The 17,798-nt window shown below is 49.5% G+C and overlaps 9 protein-coding genes across 9 annotated transcripts; 3 read left to right on the top strand and 6 right to left on the bottom strand.

Moving 5' to 3' along the window:
- Positions 1 to 365: 365 nt before the first annotated feature.
- FPRO_08663 (uncharacterized protein) lies at positions 366 to 1,204 on the top strand (the record flags this gene model as incomplete). The annotated part of the gene is made up of 2 exons (XM_031222356.1): positions 366 to 721; positions 988 to 1,204. 2 exons carry the CDS (start codon positions 366 to 368, stop codon positions 1,202 to 1,204), a joined length of 573 nt encoding a protein of 190 aa, XP_031087823.1.
- A 264-nt stretch (positions 1,205 to 1,468) lies between these two features.
- FPRO_08662 (uncharacterized protein) lies at positions 1,469 to 1,645 on the top strand (the record flags this gene model as incomplete). Its single annotated transcript, XM_031222355.1, has 2 exons — positions 1,469 to 1,496; positions 1,545 to 1,645. 2 exons carry the CDS (start codon positions 1,469 to 1,471, stop codon positions 1,643 to 1,645), a joined length of 129 nt encoding a protein of 42 aa, XP_031087822.1.
- A 399-nt stretch (positions 1,646 to 2,044) lies between these two features.
- On the bottom strand, positions 2,045 to 4,012 carry FPRO_08661 (uncharacterized protein; the record flags this gene model as incomplete). The annotated part of the gene is made up of 6 exons (XM_031222354.1): positions 2,045 to 2,178; positions 2,237 to 2,336; positions 2,382 to 2,476; positions 2,525 to 3,230; positions 3,276 to 3,700; positions 3,754 to 4,012. The coding sequence occupies 6 exons, from the start codon at positions 4,010 to 4,012 to the stop codon at positions 2,045 to 2,047; spliced, it is 1,719 nt and encodes a 572-aa protein (XP_031087821.1).
- A 597-nt stretch (positions 4,013 to 4,609) lies between these two features.
- On the bottom strand, positions 4,610 to 6,288 carry FPRO_08660 (uncharacterized protein; the record flags this gene model as incomplete). Its single annotated transcript, XM_031222353.1, has 2 exons — positions 4,610 to 5,462; positions 5,519 to 6,288. The coding sequence occupies 2 exons, from the start codon at positions 6,286 to 6,288 to the stop codon at positions 4,610 to 4,612; spliced, it is 1,623 nt and encodes a 540-aa protein (XP_031087820.1).
- Positions 6,289 to 6,539: 251 nt separating this feature from the next.
- Positions 6,540 to 8,016, bottom strand: FPRO_08659 (uncharacterized protein; the record flags this gene model as incomplete). Its single annotated transcript, XM_031222352.1, has 3 exons — positions 6,540 to 6,938; positions 6,992 to 7,377; positions 7,440 to 8,016. The coding sequence occupies 3 exons, from the start codon at positions 8,014 to 8,016 to the stop codon at positions 6,540 to 6,542; spliced, it is 1,362 nt and encodes a 453-aa protein (XP_031087819.1).
- Positions 8,017 to 10,556: 2,540 nt separating this feature from the next.
- FPRO_08658 (uncharacterized protein) lies at positions 10,557 to 10,861 on the top strand (the record flags this gene model as incomplete). The annotated part of the gene is made up of 2 exons (XM_031222351.1): positions 10,557 to 10,771; positions 10,846 to 10,861. 2 exons carry the CDS (start codon positions 10,557 to 10,559, stop codon positions 10,859 to 10,861), a joined length of 231 nt encoding a protein of 76 aa, XP_031087818.1.
- Positions 10,862 to 11,251: 390 nt separating this feature from the next.
- On the bottom strand, positions 11,252 to 12,016 carry FPRO_08657 (uncharacterized protein; the record flags this gene model as incomplete). The annotated part of the gene is made up of 1 exon (XM_031222350.1): positions 11,252 to 12,016. One exon carries the CDS (start codon positions 12,014 to 12,016, stop codon positions 11,252 to 11,254), a length of 765 nt encoding a protein of 254 aa, XP_031087817.1.
- Positions 12,017 to 12,675: 659 nt separating this feature from the next.
- Positions 12,676 to 13,659, bottom strand: FPRO_08656 (uncharacterized protein; the record flags this gene model as incomplete). The annotated part of the gene is made up of 2 exons (XM_031222349.1): positions 12,676 to 13,252; positions 13,304 to 13,659. The coding sequence occupies 2 exons, from the start codon at positions 13,657 to 13,659 to the stop codon at positions 12,676 to 12,678; spliced, it is 933 nt and encodes a 310-aa protein (XP_031087816.1).
- A 1,345-nt stretch (positions 13,660 to 15,004) lies between these two features.
- On the bottom strand, positions 15,005 to 16,335 carry FPRO_08655 (uncharacterized protein; the record flags this gene model as incomplete). Its single annotated transcript, XM_031222346.1, has 2 exons — positions 15,005 to 15,849; positions 15,903 to 16,335. 2 exons carry the CDS (start codon positions 16,333 to 16,335, stop codon positions 15,005 to 15,007), a joined length of 1,278 nt encoding a protein of 425 aa, XP_031087815.1.
- Between the last annotated feature and the right edge of the window lie 1,463 nt (positions 16,336 to 17,798).

The following is a 17,798-nucleotide window of genomic DNA, read 5'->3' as shown; positions in this document are numbered from 1 at the left end:
TCACCTGGCAGCTCAAGGTTGGTGGAAGATGCTTGAATAGGCATTAAACTTCCGGACAGTGTGACACTCATCATAAGCATGTCGATGAGAAAGCCACTGTTTGGCGTCACGATCCGGAAGATAGCCTTTCGCTTGAGGGTCACCGTAACACGCTTCAGCCTCAAGGCTTATTGACCAAAAGTGAGAACTCTGCAGCAAGCCCTACTGTAAGTTTCATCATTGGGCCATAAAGGTTAACAACTGGCCAGGTCTTAAGCCCAAGGCGAAAAAGTATTCAATCCTCTTGACCTCTCCCATTTATCTTTCCTTCACATTCACCCAAAGCTATCTCAATACCAACCACTTCTCTACAAGCCAAACTCAAGATGATAAGAAACAAGCTCCAAATCAAGCATCAACGCAGCGCTAAGAATAAACTGAACAGAGGCTCTCCCCCCCGCCATGATAACTGGCCTCCTCTCATTGTCAAACGCCAACAAGAAAAAGGCTGGACCTGCAAGAAGAGCAGTGGCGCAACGAACCAAGATCTCCAGAACGCCATCGACGACTTTGGTCTAGCCTTCGGCCTCGAACCCCTAACCGTTAAACCCAGACACTGCTACCAGTCGCTCCGCATGGGGAAATACTTCAGTCTCTGCAACTACGGCTACCTGGACTCGACTGAACCCGTGGGTCGAGGAAATGGGCTAGGGAGTGGGGTCTTCCTGGGGGAAATGGGTCGGTGTGCGCTGGGAACTTCAGGAACAAGCACAATTATGATTGGTATGAGTTTGGGTTGGTGCCTCAATGGGCGGGGAATAAGTTCGATGCGATAGTGACGGAGCTGCAGATGTGTAATAAGTTGTGAGCTAGAAGTGTTATTTGCAGTTGAGATTTGTGGCTGAGAGCTTGAATCAGCAGAGAGCACTTAGAGACGTTGGCAAACGCGACCGCAATGCAAGTCATGCATCGCCAAGCTCTTGAGAAAAAAAGCTAAAAGATCAACAGTAATTTGAACGAAAAGATGCGCGCCAAAGGGATCAACTCCCACCAAGTCGCCACAATCTGGGGCGCGGATCCCGAATGCCATCGCATCGTCCACGATTTCAACATGGGCAGCACCGACGCCCTCATAACGACATACGCAACGCTCAGAATCCCGGGCCCTGAATACCACGGCGAGTGCCACCGAGGCTTCTTGCTCGAGACTTCAAATGAGGTTTAGGAACAGGGTCACGCAAGGAGTGTGTTGATCCTGCGCGACAAGTCGGCGATGGCTTAGTGGACGACCTAGCACGTTGCGAATTCGCTCGATACGTTGTGCGATCTACACATGGTGAAAAGGGAGGTGGATGCAATGGTAGCGGATATCAATTTTTATCCCGGATTGTGGGGTCATATGCGAACTATTCTCTGCCACCATGCGGTTGCGCTCCGGATGAGTCAAGATGTAAGCCGCTATCCGAGGGAACGTGTCCATTGGAGCAACATGGACAGTGAAGAGATCAAGCGCGAAGGTGAGTTTCAGCGTCAATCTGGTGTGAAGCTTCGTTTAACGATTATAGGCCAGTTCTACTATCGCGTCGGCTTGTTTCTGAAAGAAAATCTCGCCTATGCCGACAAGTTTAAAGATCAAAGGACCATAGCCAAGATCGCCAAGAGCTAGAAGCCTGGAGTTTTCGTGACTATGGAGCACGTTAACCTTCGGCTTCCAGCGATTCAGGATGGCGTCGTCTTGTACAACTACGTCCTAGACCAATTCAAGTACCAGTTGAGACCATGAAGGGCTGAAGAGTGGCACCTCATCCTTAGAGAGTATAGACATCACTGGTGGAGAATGATACAGGTGTTGTGGTTGACTTGACGGGGCCTGACGTCAGAGAGCAAGAAAACACCGGTCCTTAATATAGGGGTATCAAAATAAACTTAATAAAAGTTATCCTAAGCTTAGGCTATATCCCATAAGTCTTTTTTATCATTTAGGATTAAGGTCCTGTGTTTTCTTTCCTCCCCTAGCCTGTATATTATTTGTACCTACTTTAGTTGAGACAGAGTTTGCATCAAGTCAGTTTTGGTTGTCCCACTCTCTTCTCAGTGTTCCAATAAGTGCCTTTGTCTTCCATTTGATCACCTCGTCGACCTTCGTCAGATACTGTATCGTATGTGTTTGCGCGCAAGGATCCCTTATGCAGTATCCACCTACAACAAACCCACATCAGCAATCATTCTCAACGCTAGGACTCCCGGATGAACATACAGAGCGACAACATATGTGCTGGTAGATAGAATGCGTTGGCCACGTGCGAATTGGACAAAGCAAGGCCCATCAGCATGCAAAGGTGCGAAGATATGTTGTTCTAACAACCAGTCAGCCTTCTCCCAACACAAGCAGGAGGACGTACTTCAAAATCTTGCCTGCTATAATTGTCTGTCGTCTGTTTGCTGTCGCGTAAGCACAAAACGGCCTTGGCTGCGTAGTAATGCTGCATCGCCACGACTCGAGCATGTTAGCAAACAATAAAGGCAAAGGTGTTTGGGTACTCACCAGGCACCGACGCAGCAAAGCAAATGACTGGAAACGGTCTGTCGCTTGAGATGTCCGCCATCTTGTGAAATATTGGCTTGAATGAAACTGGTCTGGCATCATACCATTCCTCGATCTCCCTCTCGGCTGCTCCCCACTCCCCAAAATCACCAACTGGACTTTCCATTGGCAGAGATAGCCTCATCAGTTTCGCAAAGTTATAAACTGCCCTGTTCGCATATGCGGAGTCATCAGATCTCCGAAATACCGTTGATCTCTCAAAATTCTCAAGACATATCTCAAGCGGCTCCCTGCGAACAACATAGACGTAGATAGCTTGTCGAAGGTGAACCCAACTCGCCGCTTCAGCCAGCCCACCTTGCATAACAAACCTCGCGATTACTTCATGATTTAAGAGGTTTTGCGTTCCGCTGAGATGATGATAGTAAGAATCCGTCTCGTTATCGTTCTCCTCGTACAACCGCGCGATCACAACAGCCGTGAGGAGCGTCGAGTCCCAGGTCTCAGGCGGTTGAGCGAACGCTTCGATGAGGAGTTTTATACACTTGTTGTGATAGAATGTGCTCTCGATGTCGTCGGAGCTGTTGGTACAGCGAGAGTCGTAGCGGCTTGCGAGCGCGAGGAGGCCGTTCATTATCATCGGTTGATGGAGGGCCAGACGGGGGACTTCGAGGGCGAAATGGCGGGCGTCGTCACATGCGTCGGACTTGAAGAGTTAGTTCTCTGAATTGGTTGCGGTGTAAGTTCTTACAAGAGGTGCGAGCTTGTGGATGTAGGTCATGAAGAGAAAGGCCTCACGTTCCGTCAACTCAAAGGGGTCTTGGGTGTGATCTTGATCGGTCACTTGGGCGACGGCATGGGGCGAAGACATTTGCGGGTCGAGAATAAATGGAATGGATGCTCGTGGGAGTGATGAAGTCTCTGCGTGATCTGCTTGATATGCTGGTGTCATGTTCTGATCGATTGGAGAGTCGGTGATGAGATTTGAGGGCGATTCCCAATAGCTGAACACCTGTTCTAAAGGGCCAGCTTCTGTTTGGGACTGCATGGGGTCGTCTATCGATATTTCCATCATCCCATCTGATATCGGCTGCGTTGCCGACTCATTCGTCTCCGGTCTCGTGTCCGCTTCCTCAGACACCTTGCCATCAATCCCACGAGGGGCCGTGAAAGAAACTGCAACACGTCATTATGAATCTCAGCAAGAGAACTTCTCATTGGTGACTCACTCTTCTGAGGAACCTTCGCCCATTTCCGTCCAGATTCCTTCTGACTTTCTGAATGAGTGTGTTTGAACCGAATGTCATTCTCAAACCGACATTCCTGCCCCGACTCCAGACAAGTGCCGCATTGAGAGGCGCCGGGTTGTGTGACGCATTTTCTGTGTCGGCGGCGACAAGCGGTGCAGCACTTTACTCGCTTCATGACGTTGACCGTTTCTGGCTGGGATATTGTAAGAGGTGGAATTGAATCTGGGGTGGACGACATGGGGGTGAGAGATGATGGCGGGGAAGAGCTAGGCTGATGCGCTAAATCCGCTATAGAAATTTGGGCTCGGGCGATTGTGATTGGCTCCCGTTGGTGGCTGTAGGGTGATCGATTCAGGGAGCACTGTTCGCAATTGATCTGATAGTGTAACGGATGCAGTGGCTGTGACTGCAAATAGTGGTCGCTTGACATCGTCCGATCAGCGAGCTTGTAAATCGAGCAATTTTTGAGATCTTCCATTTATCGGTCCGCAAATCAGCTGTGAAATCGAGGGTGAGAATTTCTGTCTTGAAGCGTGTGATTGTACGTCACTGCTTGCCGCCCTTCACTGAGCATACTTGAGGAAACGAATATCACCAAAATTATCGCATTGAAATAGCAACCCAGTATAGCAAGCTAATATCGCACATCATGAACCTTTATGCCGTAACCATCAGCCCAGAAAACTCCAAACCTCAGATTCGCCATATAACACCCAGTCCTCCCAGCCCATTATTCCCAGAGTCCCAGTGTGAATGGCCCAATCCCCCATTAAGGCGTCCATATTTATGATCAAAGCACCCAAGTTCCATCATTTCATGCATCTCCGTACCAAGACTAACCATTCATGTACCCCAAGCTTCCCACTCGTCGCCGCCGTTCCCTCTCCAATCGATTTTGATCAGTCGCCAAGTTCGACTGAATCTCATCAAGCTGTAAGACATCACGATAGCGATCTCTAGTTTCCTCAACTGCAACATAGCCAGGAGTGAGAGGGTTTCGCGAGTCCAAGATGACTCCATCCACCAAGACCGGAGACCTCCCTTCAATCATGTCAAGGGTCAGGTCTCCGTGCTCTGGAGTCCAGCGACAAGCGATCTCATAGAGGTGTCTGCCTTGAAACTTCGTAATGTGTTCGGGGTGCTGCATGAGATACTGCGCGACTGCCGAGTAGAAGTGGCCTTCGCGAGCCACGAGGGGATGGTCCTGCTCAGACCAGGTGACCCGGGTTCTGGGGTATCGATTGCTATCTTGTCCCAGATAGCGCTTGATCAGCTCAAAACCGCAGATAATACGGTACTCTCCCACAATCAAATCAGGAATATCTCCTTCTGCCGCGAGGATATCAGCGTATTTCGATGCCATACGCGAATCAGCCCAGCCATCGAATGACTTCTCGAGGTAGAGAACGTCCCAGCGGACCTCGTGTTCCTGTCCCATTCGCCAGAGACGACCAAAGCCATGAAGCATGGTAGGCAAGTTGTCTGGATACTCGACGATAATGCCGTGATGACAGGCTCCGTGGAGGTTTAGACCGAAACCACCAAGCTGGAACGACAGGACTAAGGCTTCGGCTCGGTTCTGAGGATTATTGAACTCCCGAACCATCTTAGCGCGCTGATCAACGGTGTGGCTACTGCGGATATTCAGAGTCTCGACACAAAGGCTTGTCAGCAGCGCTGTTAAGATCCTATCCAAGGTTAAGTCAGTAAACAACTCAGCATTTCATGATATCGTGAAACTTACATCGAAGTCAAAGGATGGTTGACAAAGATCAGAACTCGCTGCCGCTGTGCTTTGAGCTCTAGAACCCTGTTAATTGTCCAACAAAGCTTGGGACTTCGTGAACAGAACGTCCTTGGGATGTCTTCACGGACCAGAGGGAACTCAATGTCATCGCCATAGGCAAGCTGAAGTTGCCCGAAGTACCATTTCAAGCCGCCCACTCCATCTCGCCAAAGAACCTCTTCGACGTTTTCCGAGTCAGCAGCAGCGGTGGGAGCGGCTGCTCCAGGGAGACTAAAGGACTGCAATCTGTCGAAGTGAGGTGGCTTGTTGAGTAACTTCTGAATGGGCTTGGAATTGAGGAACGTTGTCTTCCCATCCGAGCCTCTCTTCTGGGTGAGAGGCCAGAACTCCACGTTAGTTGTTGACAGAGCCAGCGTTCGTAGGACAGCTGGGTTCACCCACGTGAGTTTAGCCTTGTCGATAGTGCCATGTCCAATGTGCTCATCATCTTCGTTCGAGGCTGAGGTCAGATCTGGATAATGATGCTTGGCAATCTGGTACAGATCCTGCTGGTCGTGGTCATCGTAGGACCGAAGGATCACTGTTCTAATACGCATCTGGGGGATGCCCTCGCCTGGCACAACGGAGGTACCGTTGGGCATGATCGCCGGCGTCAACATCCCGCGCCGAAGACAGAACATTTCCAACAGAGGTCGAATTGCTTCGCGTGCGAGCTCAGGTCGCTCGAACTTGAATTCGCGGAATTTCTGGAAGAGGTCGGGATTCATTAGAAATAATGGCCCTGTCTTTTCGCGTATATACCTGATATACTCGTCCCTGATGAGCTCGTTACGGGCGGAGGGTGGTTCAAGTTCATGGCCTTGTTGAATGATGTGATCGACGGACAAGTCCCCGTACTCTCCCCCTTCTTTGATAGTAGGCCAGGCGTCCTTGTGAAATACACCTCAGCACCGATACCACCTTCGGTATCGGCAAAGACAAACGGCCACTGTCGCTTCCACAGCAGTGTGACATATCCCTACATGTCGTCCTGCTGGTTGAGGAGTGGCGTCGCCGAGGAGACAAGCGTCGCCTCATGCTCAAGCTGGTGGATCAGCTTATGCGTCAAGGGACGAGGTCCCCGAATGGGATAGACGTCGTCACAAATGACCCAGTTGTAGCTCTGTCCAGTAATTTTGAAGTTGATCTTCTCCTTTGCGGTGGTCTTGCGTCCCTTTTTCCTAGGTCCGACTTGCGCTTGCGTGTCTGGTTCATCGTCAGAGTCATCGCTATTGGCCTCGCGATATTCTCCATTGGTGTCGTCATCTTCGTCATTGGCCTCGCCATTTTCATCATTGCCATCACAGTCTCGTCTTCTGCGCCATAACATTCGCCGCATTGCTGTATAGTAGGGGACGATCGCGATGCTTCGAAGGGTCTGGTGAATGCATGTTAGTAAACAAATATCAGAGTCTGGAAACAATCACTTACCTCGATGTCTTCATGCGACGCAGCATTCTCATTGACCCAATCTTGTAGACCATTCTTGTGAGGCATGATGTGCATTCTGGTGAAGTAGTCACGCGTGAGAAACCTTGTACGATGGCAAATCCGGATTTTGAAGAAACTGGGAAACCAGCGAGACCATTCTTTGAAGGTTTGGTACGCAAGGTCGGCGGGACACAGGATGATACTAGGCTTGAACCTTCTGTTCTCATCCCGAGGCCTGAAAGTTCCAGCCTCCACTTCTGCTTTGATGCGGTGATAATGAATGGCCAGTGCAAGACCAATTTGCACTGTCTTTCCAGTGCCACACTCATCCGCGAAGAGTGCAGCCCGAAGGGGCGATTCAAGAGTCGTCGAGATCCAGTTTGCACCTGAAACAGCCGGTGTTAGCAATGAATACCAAACCTCGCGACTGATGTAGATTGAAACTTACCAGAAATCTGATGAGGTCTTGCTTTGAGCCCATACTCAATGACTCCCGGAACATGAATACCGTCTTTCCAGTTAATACCATTGGTATCAATGCCCATCATGCGGCAGATCTCTTCCAGGTCTTGGTGTCCAGGTTCCATTGACTTCAAGAGCTGTGTGTGAAGCCCAGCCGCAACCTGGTTGTCGCCTTCAACATTGGCACGGCTTTCGAGCCAGTCCCTAAGCTCCTGCATCTTGGCAGGGTCTATAGGTGGAAAGCCATACGGCAGATAGATTCTTGGGGCATCTTCTGTGTTGTTGTCGGGGGACTCGATGACCTCCAGGTCTTCTTCAGCCTGGCCCGCGACATCGGCTACAGGTTCCTCATTCTCGTTGTCCAGCTGCCGGTCCTCATCGCTAGATTCAGCGGAATCCCCATCTGTCTTCGCACGCTTTGAAGGCTCATCGTTGGTCGGGGATGGGCTACGCTTTTGGCCGGTTGAGCTTGGCGTAGCGATTGGGATTGAAGTAACATCCGAGAGCATTGATTCTGGACTCAAGGGAGCCTCAGGCTGGTGTGCAATGAAATTAGAGTTCATGATGAAGAATTCGTACGTTTCTTGAACAGCCTAGCGAAACGATTGCCGAAAATAGAGAAGAGCACGATGGCTTCGACCGTAAGCTGAGATATGAAAGACCTAAGTTCGCTGACAGGGGAGATTTGGTGGATTGAAGTGAAATGGCTGAACAGACGATTGTGTTTATCGTCCTGCGAAACTGTGACTGGGAATTGGTTTTATCGCACTGGGACGCTGGTCGACGGGATGAATCGTAAGATAATGCGCGAAATTGTAAGAATGAAGGTCGAAAACTTGTGATAATAACGAAATAACTGGCTTGAAGGGCGCGGATTGAGAGTCAGTCGTTGCTGAATAAGGGAATAGGGAGGACGAATATGCTAAGGTTGCGGACCGTGCAGAAGACGATGGACAGCCCGAAGATAGGGGGTTATCGTCCTTCGCCGACAAGTCAGACTCGTAGGCAAAAGCGGACGATACGAACTAGTTGTGGAATAGTGCTATTAGCTGTGCACCGTGCTGTCAAGTAAAGCGTCTATGCTTTGAGTGACAAGGCAGGTATGAGCGAGGTGGAAGAAAAGGGGGGCAGGGTCGCAGTAATTTATGTTGCGTTGGCTGAATGAGATTGAGATGGAAGGTTGACAAGTCAATTGAATGGATAATGTGCAACGAAGCTGCTGATTGAACCAGTCAAGCCGATTGTAGATGAAAAGGAAATGAAAAAGAAGAGATGTTGCGGTTGAAGAGATCTCTTTTATAGGCAGAGGGTGGTCACGTGATGTGATTCATCCTCCTCGAGGTGAAGAGCTTCGGTATCGGAAGGTCAGTATGCAAGGTGAGGGTAAAGAAACCACTACCGGGCCTACCTTTGGCCGAGAGATTGGAGGATGGATAGTCGAGGGCAAAGGTCCCCTATACTGTAGTCTGTGGCTAACCCACAGGATCATGAGTTCGAGATCTCATGCATTCCCCTGTTTCTCGCAGCTTGCCTCAGGTTCCTTGCCTGCCTTCCTATCAGGCTTTGGCAAAGATGCTTGCAGTGGACCTAATCCAAGCTGGAGTGACTCTGTGAGTCAAGGCACATCAGTCCTCAACCAGAGCACATTGAAAAGTGTAATTAGAGTGAAAGTGCTAACCCAAAAGGAGCGTTGCTTTCGCTTTCAACTCAGCAGGGTGCATAACTTCGAGCCACTGTCCTCCACTGACGGTAGAGCGCATCAGTACCACTTTCGACTACAGCATATTATCGATCATCGAGAATATATAGGTAGTCGACTCCATGTATCCACAAGTCAACCTGACACCGTGGAATTTCCACCGCAGGAACTATATGATAAGGGTCAAGGTATAGCGATCAGAGTATCCGTCCATGAACGACAACAATGCTTGCTTTTCGATAATTTCAGAGTCATTCCACCTACAAGTTCAACATTTAGTCTCGGCATCTGTCGAAACCAATGTCAATTATGCATAACTGAGTTTTCTCCAGGGGTTTTGACGGCGAGGCTTGATAGAATGGATACTGATTCCAATTTCTGTTACCGATAGCATCACACTGTACTTTCCAGTATGAGTCCTCGGTCGAGGAGTTCGCTCTTTGACGTGATTAATTGAGAGATCTCACTCATACGTCGTGGATGGACCAATGAATCATATCGCCGTGGAAGTCAACAGGCTGAGCAATCTGTGGCCTACGGTGCAGTGGAGCACTCAAAGTGGTAACAAGGAAGACTTGCACGATCACCGTGGGGCAATTCGGTCCATAGATGACGAGGTCCAGGTGTTCGGCGGATCTAATCCACGGCTGATCTCTCGCAAGTCCCCAACCCGAATTCGTCTTTATGAATGTTATCAATACTGGTTTCGACACAAACGAGTTCGAAGAAGACGGGGAACATCCGAACGGTTCTCAACATCGAATGCTCTCAATAAATAAACCAGTCACTCTCACTCCCAATGTATTCATCATTCTGATACAATATTCTGCAGCTTGTCGTCGACGACCGAGAGCTTATGCTGATTTCGACCTTATCTAGGCGCCCAATATACCGCAAAATTGGAAACGGCTCACAGGAATGGAGCTACCATATACAGCCGCACGCCTGTATATGAGCGGTCACTGCCACTGGCAAACTCATCGTAGGCATGGCGCTGGAGCCTGAGGCTGGAACCATGCGAGCTAAACGGAACACACCCCTAGAACTCTCAGTTTCACTGAACAAGGGCATTCAAAGTCTTGAACAAGCCATTTTGGACAAAGAACAAAGCTCACAAAGGTACCAGTGCCATGAAGCTTACAACTGAGTCTGACGAGTTGATGTAACTAATATTCATGTCTGCTAGAGTTAAAGACGATAACTTGTTCTTTATTCCCACATCCTGATTCTGAGCTATCTCATTCGACGCAACCCAACACAGCAAAACTCATCTCAGCTCAAACTCACTCAACTTGGCACTCAAGACAACAACAACCACGACTAAATCGCGACAAGTTCAGGCAAGCGAAAATGCCTTGCCCTACTAAAGAATGTCCAACGCCGTCAGGCAATAACCCGCAAGCGATGTCCTCCGAAATCCTCGACGAAGTCAACGAGCGCCTTATCGAATGGCTCAAGCAAGAGGCAACTACCTTCGACGATGAATCATCCGAAGATGAATTCTCCGAAAATGAAACGCCCTCTGACGAAGAAGAACCTGAAAAGAAGTCTTCTAGACCTTTTGGAAGTTTGGCTCTCCACTTCAAGAAATGGTTCACGGGCCATCACCATCAAAAGAAGTAAAGGTTTCGAGGCCTTATGGTAAGTGAATCATAATTCTGCGGGGAATATGTCTACTTACGCTTTTTTCTAGATCTTTGAGTAAGTGAAAGCCAAGATCCGAAGATGTTACGCACAAACGTCAACGCCAGCACATTTCCTATTGCCAAGACGACTCCATCAACCGTACGATCGGCTTCTTCTCCTTGACCAAATTTTGTTCTTTTTCTCTCTTCTGATACCCCTGATGCGCGGCTGCATTTTGCATTTTGGCCTTCCCCTCTGCTTTCCTTAATTGGTTTTGTGGCCACTGGGTTGTTTGTTTACTGTGTCGTGGACAAGAGATAAGCTGAGTCTAGACGTACATGGCAGAGAGACAAGTGGCGCGTCGATTATATTTATTAATATTAACATGATATTTCCCCATGATTCATATTCCAACAACTAAGTTATTGTGAAATTGTTATTGTTCTTCTAACAACAGAGCCCTGATATGAGGCTCAGCACCTCCGTAACGTACCACGACGCTTCGGTTCAGCTTGATCACCTTGATACCATGTCTCAGCACGAGCTGGAGCGGTAGCTGTGGAAACACGGCGGCTTGGTGTCGAGGACACAGGCGTTGTATGTGAGCTAGATCCGCTCCCTGAAGGACCCCAAGAACCACTCGAAGACCGAACAGCAACAGAATGGCTACGACCCAGTGATGACAGGTGAGGGCTGCTCCACTGTGTGTTTGAGGTCTCGGGCAAACTCAGCAGTGGCCAACCAGTTGGTGATCTGAAACTTTGAGAGTTTCGGTCCCGCTGTGATGCTCGCCGCTGCGGAAGTGTCGGTGAGATATCCAGCAGAGGAGGTGGTGTAACACCAGACTGAGCGCAATAGATCGAGTCGGTCCTAACGGATGAGACATTCGGCGTTCGTCTTGGACCGCAACGGTTCGAGGAGCTTGCTGTTGATGCTGACCTAGACAATCCTCGTGGGGCTCTATTGGTGTCGTATGAAGCGCGGCAGCCCCTACCTTCGGACTCAGCGAGAGATCCCAAAAGACCTCTTTTGAATGGACTGTCGTTGGGTTTGGTCATCTGCGATCTAGCCTCCATCTGCTGTTTAAGCAGATCATATTTTTCCCCAAGCAAACCCGTCGGACTGAACGGCTCGGAAAGCGACTCTCGGTCATTTTCTTCATAGGGATTTTGCGAAGAGGGATTGGTTCGATTGAGCGAAGAGAAACGACTATAGGTGTCAAGGCGGCTGCTTCCCATCTTGAAGTCGAGGTAGAATAATGAATGCAAGAATGGTCATAGGGCTTTACAATGAAAGTTGTAAGATGAGGCTACTGATCAGTTCTCTATAGGTCAGGGAATCAACATATTATGTCGCCAGTCCAAATACCGATTATCCTAACAATCCGTGATATCAAGCTTTGTGCTGCATTCTCACCGACGATGCATTCCTTCACGGCACATGCAGCATAGCCACTGTAAAAGGTATGCCAGAGTAAGCCAAAATGTCCAAACCTCTCTCAAGCTGGTTTAGCAGATGTGATAGCACCGACCGCGTGAGCCTAGACGTCCAATAAGAAGCTGTGACATTCAACTGCAACCCTGGGCCTCTTCGGTCAAAATTGGCCGTGTCCACCGCCAAATTGTCAGCACAGCCCCGATCTTCAACGAGGCTGTGCCACCACCGCATTCCATTGGGAGCATCATGAATGTAATCGTCATACAATGAGTTCGAACGCTCTTCATGGCCTCTTGGGATTTCGTAACTGCATTAGAGGAGTTGTTAGCCGGTTGTGGTTTTACTACGAGCTAGGATAGATATCGCTTCAACTCCAAGACTCTGCCGAATTGAGGTATCTGCAGAGTGGCAGTGCAGACCGAAACAACAAGCTCAAGAAATTATATATTAATATTAAGAGTTATTCCGACTTCTGTCCCTTCGATACTTGCAGCTCTACCGACATCTGATTGTGACCCTCTTCTACTCCTGGGTTCGCTGCAGGCCCCTCCGCAGCAACTACCCTCTTCCTCTTCCTTCTACGATGTATACAACATCCGATACAAGCTATGATGCCCAGCCCAGCCACAATTCCAAACCCAATTCCTACCCAGGCAAGTTTCTCTAGTCCTACCAGACCAGAATCGTTTGGTGACGGGGGAGCTGGAGTAACTGTTTGTTCAGGTCGTGGCCAAGGCCCGCCAGTATACGGATCATCACAGTCAGGAACGCACGTGGTTCCGCCTGAGTTTATCTGATAAGATATGGTGACTGCTGATGCTAGAAGCAAGTCTTTTCCTGGATCGAACTTTATTGCTGTTGAGACTCGGATATCTGTCTGTAAAGAGCTCTCTGATGAGAGGTCAAAGGCTGTTAGAGTCAAGGGCGAAGTACCTGATGGTTTGAGAGTGGATGCAACGCAGAATCTGTCGTATGGTGTCGCTGAACTGCCGCTTTGATCTGTTAAAGTCGGTCTTCTCCATTCAAAGTCATATGCGCTGCGAATCAGTCAACTTTCTGCACGGACAAAATCTCGAGGATCTACGGACGCTAGGCAACACAATATCTCCCTCGAAGTGGTCGCATCAGGCGTGTAGTCGACGGTATGAGCAGGTGTATATCCAACAGGACACTCCGTTGCTGGATGGCTCCAGCCTGGACCACAAAAGCCATTCAATCCATGGCCAAGACCGCCGGTAGTGTGAGGATAATCGGTATACCCCAGCCAGAGGTAATCACACGTCCGTGTCGTTCTGTAAAGCCCCTGCGCCGTGCCAGAATAGCAATCCGTATCCAATTTCCATACGCTCTTTGTATCAAGACATTCTGGAGGCGGTGTGAAACGCGGTAAAGTCCATGTCGGATTTGGCGTAGTCGGAAAAGTCGTTGTGAAGGTGTCAGTCATCTTCGTTCAGGGATTGACGAGTTTGTGTAAGTCCCCCTTACTTCTCATGTTGCAGATGAGATGGCTTGAAGTTGAAACGATGGGAATGGGCTGACTGCTTATTATATGTTCCTGGTTTGGGCATCAGCCTAAGCGCAGGCAGACAATGCTGCAGGGGTGTCGTGCCGCCATCCTGCATGAAGGATTCAGGGCTGTGCTCACAAAATGTCGCAAAGGAATTGGTCAATCATCTCGCGAGTGGGTACCGTAGATACGAAAATACGAGATTTTGTCCAAGTCAACGGAACTGCCTACGCAAATACAACTCCATCGTATCCCTTCTCAGCAGCCTTGTCAACAACTCTCCATACAGTGGAATTCCGCCAGGAAAGTTCAGCGCTTCCCTCGGCATCCATCGATATTGGCGCAAGCATCTACCTCTTGACAAAATCTCTAATCATGCTTCGAATCTTGTTCACCCAGAAGCTATGAGCCTCGCTATTGGCATCAATATTCGCCAGGGGGTCTCCATACGCCTCGGCCCAGAAGTGAAACCCTCCCTTATCTCAAATATCCTGGAAGAATGCTCTCCTCTCTTCCGCATTGTGATCAAATGTACACGGGTCAGATGGGCTAAAGTCATAGCCTCCTTTGCTGAGAAGCCTTGACTGATACTTATCGGGGCACGAATCCTTTTCGACATCTTTTTACTCCTTGGTGTGCTTGGATTGATTCAGCGGCATGGCTAGATTTGGAGTGCACCGGAAGAGAACCCGTAACTTGGTCTGAGGCCCGACATCGTATTGCAGCAGGTACCAAGAGCCTTCTTGTCTGCTTGAAGTCTCCAACCCGATGTCATCACTGACCTGAATCGTTTGCCCTTGCTACGAACAATGCAATGAAACTGATCCTTCGGCCCTTGCCAAACACAAACACAATTTGCTAATTCTTGGCATATTCCGTTCCCCTCTGTTCAAGTTGTAATACTGCGAGGTACCCTCATGTTCTTTGAATATATAGCTGTGACTAGAGCTTAAAATCACTCATGCAGGACTTGGTCTGGACAGTCGCAGAAATTGCTTGGATTCTGAACGTCAAAGGTACGAATGAATGGAGTTCTTATTAGCTCCTAGAGCGCAGTCTAGGTCACCTGTAAAGTTTCCAACTGAATTTCAGAGGATATGGGTTAGGGGAAACAGGTCTTCACTATCTTCTCCATCAGAGCTACATTTTCTCACGGTCGATGTCCTGGAAGAGTCCACTTCAAAATCCACTCATCCACGCCTGTTCCCGAGTCGTCTTTCACTACATAACGTTGCTTCGACAGCTTGCATTTAAAGACCTTCGTCTCATCATCGTCCCGTCCCTAGACATGTTCCATCTGGAAAGCATAGTTTCCGTCGGCCAGGTTGAGGTCGTTGTCATCTTCGATGCTGACAGCGCCACGAACACGAGAAAGCATTTGCCGAACCATCTTCCACGTCGTGGAGATCTGTTCAACGGACGCAGGATCCCCGATCTCAGTCTCACGAACCTCCTCCCAGTGGTGGTGCGGTCGTTGGGTCGGCGCAAGATCTTTCTCGGATCGTATAACCCAGACCCGTGCCACAAAGCCTGGGTGACAGGTATGGTAACCTCGCTCCTCGATGGAGAAGTAATCCCCGATAAGCGGCTCAACCTCCCACCACGATAGGGGGCTGAATTCTACCTTCTTTTCTGCCAGCCAAAGTCGAAATCCGGCCCAATGACCTCCAAGGGAAACGTTGCCGCGGCTGTAGCCCTGGAACCCGATATTGGGCAGTGAGAATCGCGAATCGGTAGGAGGATATTGCGAGGCGTCTTCGGGACTACTCAAGTAGTCCCATCCATTCTGGAAGTTCCATTGTGTCCGTGTGTCTGCTTGTGTTCCCCGGCTCAGGAAATGGTTCTGAGCTTCAAGAGAGTGATCGCCGGCGCGTCGCATGCCCCAGTCATTGCCGTGGAATCGAGGACCGATGACATCTGGCCCGAACATCTGGAAACCTTCAATGCTCCATTCGCGCCCAGCATTCTCGATGATGATGGACAGATTCTTCGCCTGGGGGAGGCGAGAGAAGATCGGTAGGTTTTTCTCCAGCGGCATGTCATAGTAAGTAGCAGGGGGGAGAGCATCTGATGGCCCGGCCTCATCAGATACGTGACTGGAACTATCGCTATGGTCGTCTTCAGGAGCTAGATCTGTTAGCAAAAGATATCCTATGTCAAAGTGTATGGGGCATACTTACGAGCTTGACCCCGGGGGAGCCACACAGTGCGAGACAGACTGACAACGTTTTCAATCGGCAAGGCGTGACGATGGTAGGCCGGGGTCGATTGAGGGTCCCAAGCTGCGGAGGGACGGACAGCAGGGAGGCGCATATCAACCGCCTGGAACGTATCGTGGATGGGGTCCATTCGGAAAGGAACCCCCCCAATGCTCGACATGATTAGGGTTCCGTTATTGCGTATGGCTTCCAAGCACCGGATTTGATTGGAAAGCGAGGCAATTTCGCCGGTCGACTCCTGCAGAGCCTTGAAGGCTTGTTCTTCGTGGTGGTCATGGACCCGTGCGATATTGCTGTGCAAGTACCGAAAAGGCACTGTCACGCATGGGAGTGCGTGCAAGACAATCTTCTTGCACATCTCCGTTGGGAGATCATTGAACGGGAAGGTTGGCATTCTCTTGTTTGACAGTCAGTACAGCTGTAGAAAATGTAGAATGGGTGATGTGTCCTTCCGTAGACGTGATTGACTTGAGTTGACGTGAGTGATGGGCCTCGTTATTAATATCAGGAGTGAGTGTCCTGAGAGAATGGTCGGTGTTCTGGTAGAAGGCAAGTTGTGAAGAGGGATGGAAGATTTGTTGATGGCTTGGAAGATAGATGAGAGAGAGTTGGAGAGTTGGAGGGAAGAAAGGTTGAGAGAGGTTGAGAGTTGAGGTTGGAAGATGGAGGGATGATCAAGGTAGGAAAAGGTGTGGTTGCTGAGGTAGACAGCTGTTGTGAAGAGTGAGCATTCGCCGTCACTGCCACTGGCACAACGTAGGTGAAACATGGAGACCTTGATTGCCAGTGCCAGCCCCAAACCAGAAGCCAAAGAGCAGGCGTATGTTCAAACTAGTAAGCAAGGTGCACCGTGAAGTTTCTGTTCCAGCGGTCAAGGTGAGCCATAGGCAGTCTTGTTCATTTGTCCATACCAACGGTCGACGGTCGTGACGCGGCTACCAGTGAGGAGCTAGGTGACTGGGCTGTTCCCATGGCTGACTGGCGGGCTTAACGCGTAACTTCGCGGCGTTTGCAGTGGACGCGTTGCTAGATGGCATACTTGGACAGTCAGCTCGCAGTAGTGCAACTCGTCTGCAGTGGTAGGTATCATGCTCTACGCCGTTTCTATCTCCATCCCGCTTCCCAGTGTTGGCTCAATATGTCTCGTTGTGATTGATCCATCGATCAGTCTCAAGTGTTGCCTGACCATTCACTCTACTCTTCAATGGCCCCGACGAGCTCGAAAGAGATGACATCCTGTCAACTCCATATTCTTGTGTTCTCTTGTACTTACGCAACAATGGCATTGGAGCTACTGTCACCCTTGACATCACTGTATTCATGCTGCAATGTCCCCATCCGCAAGTCTGTGGCTCCTTATCCTTTACTTCCCAAGCCTTTACCTCTTCTTTTTGAGCCAAAGGGTATCTTTGAGATAACCCTACATGGAGTAACTCAATGGCTGACTTTATCTACATAGGCAGGTATGACAGTCTGTTTCCCTCTGACTCATCTCTATCTACTCAGACACGAACGTTGATTTCTATGCCTCTTAGAATGCGAGGCCCAATCGATTCTCGACCGTCGTATGCAAGACCTTTCAACCGCCCTTCAGCAAAGAAACCAAGACAAGGCTGAATATCCCCGACAATGACAGTAGCAACTCATTAAATTCAACCACGACAGGGTCCTTCTTGGGCATACACTTAACACCGGAAGCGAAGTTAGCCCGAGTGGCCTTGGAGTCTCCGAACCTGGCCTCGATACCCAAGGGGATTATCCCAATACTAGACACTTAGCCCCATCATCCAAACTTCGATTTCATATGTTACAGCTCATGGGTGCCTATGACTTCCATCAGAACGTAACAGGAACGAT

Source organism: Fusarium proliferatum, assembly GCF_900067095.1.
Source record: "Fusarium proliferatum ET1 genome assembly, contig: FPRO_scaffold011, whole genome shotgun sequence".
NCBI lineage: Eukaryota > Fungi > Ascomycota > Sordariomycetes > Hypocreales > Nectriaceae > Fusarium > Fusarium proliferatum.
Note: the sequence above shows the minus strand (reverse complement) of the source record. Positions and strands in the feature narration are given on the sequence as shown.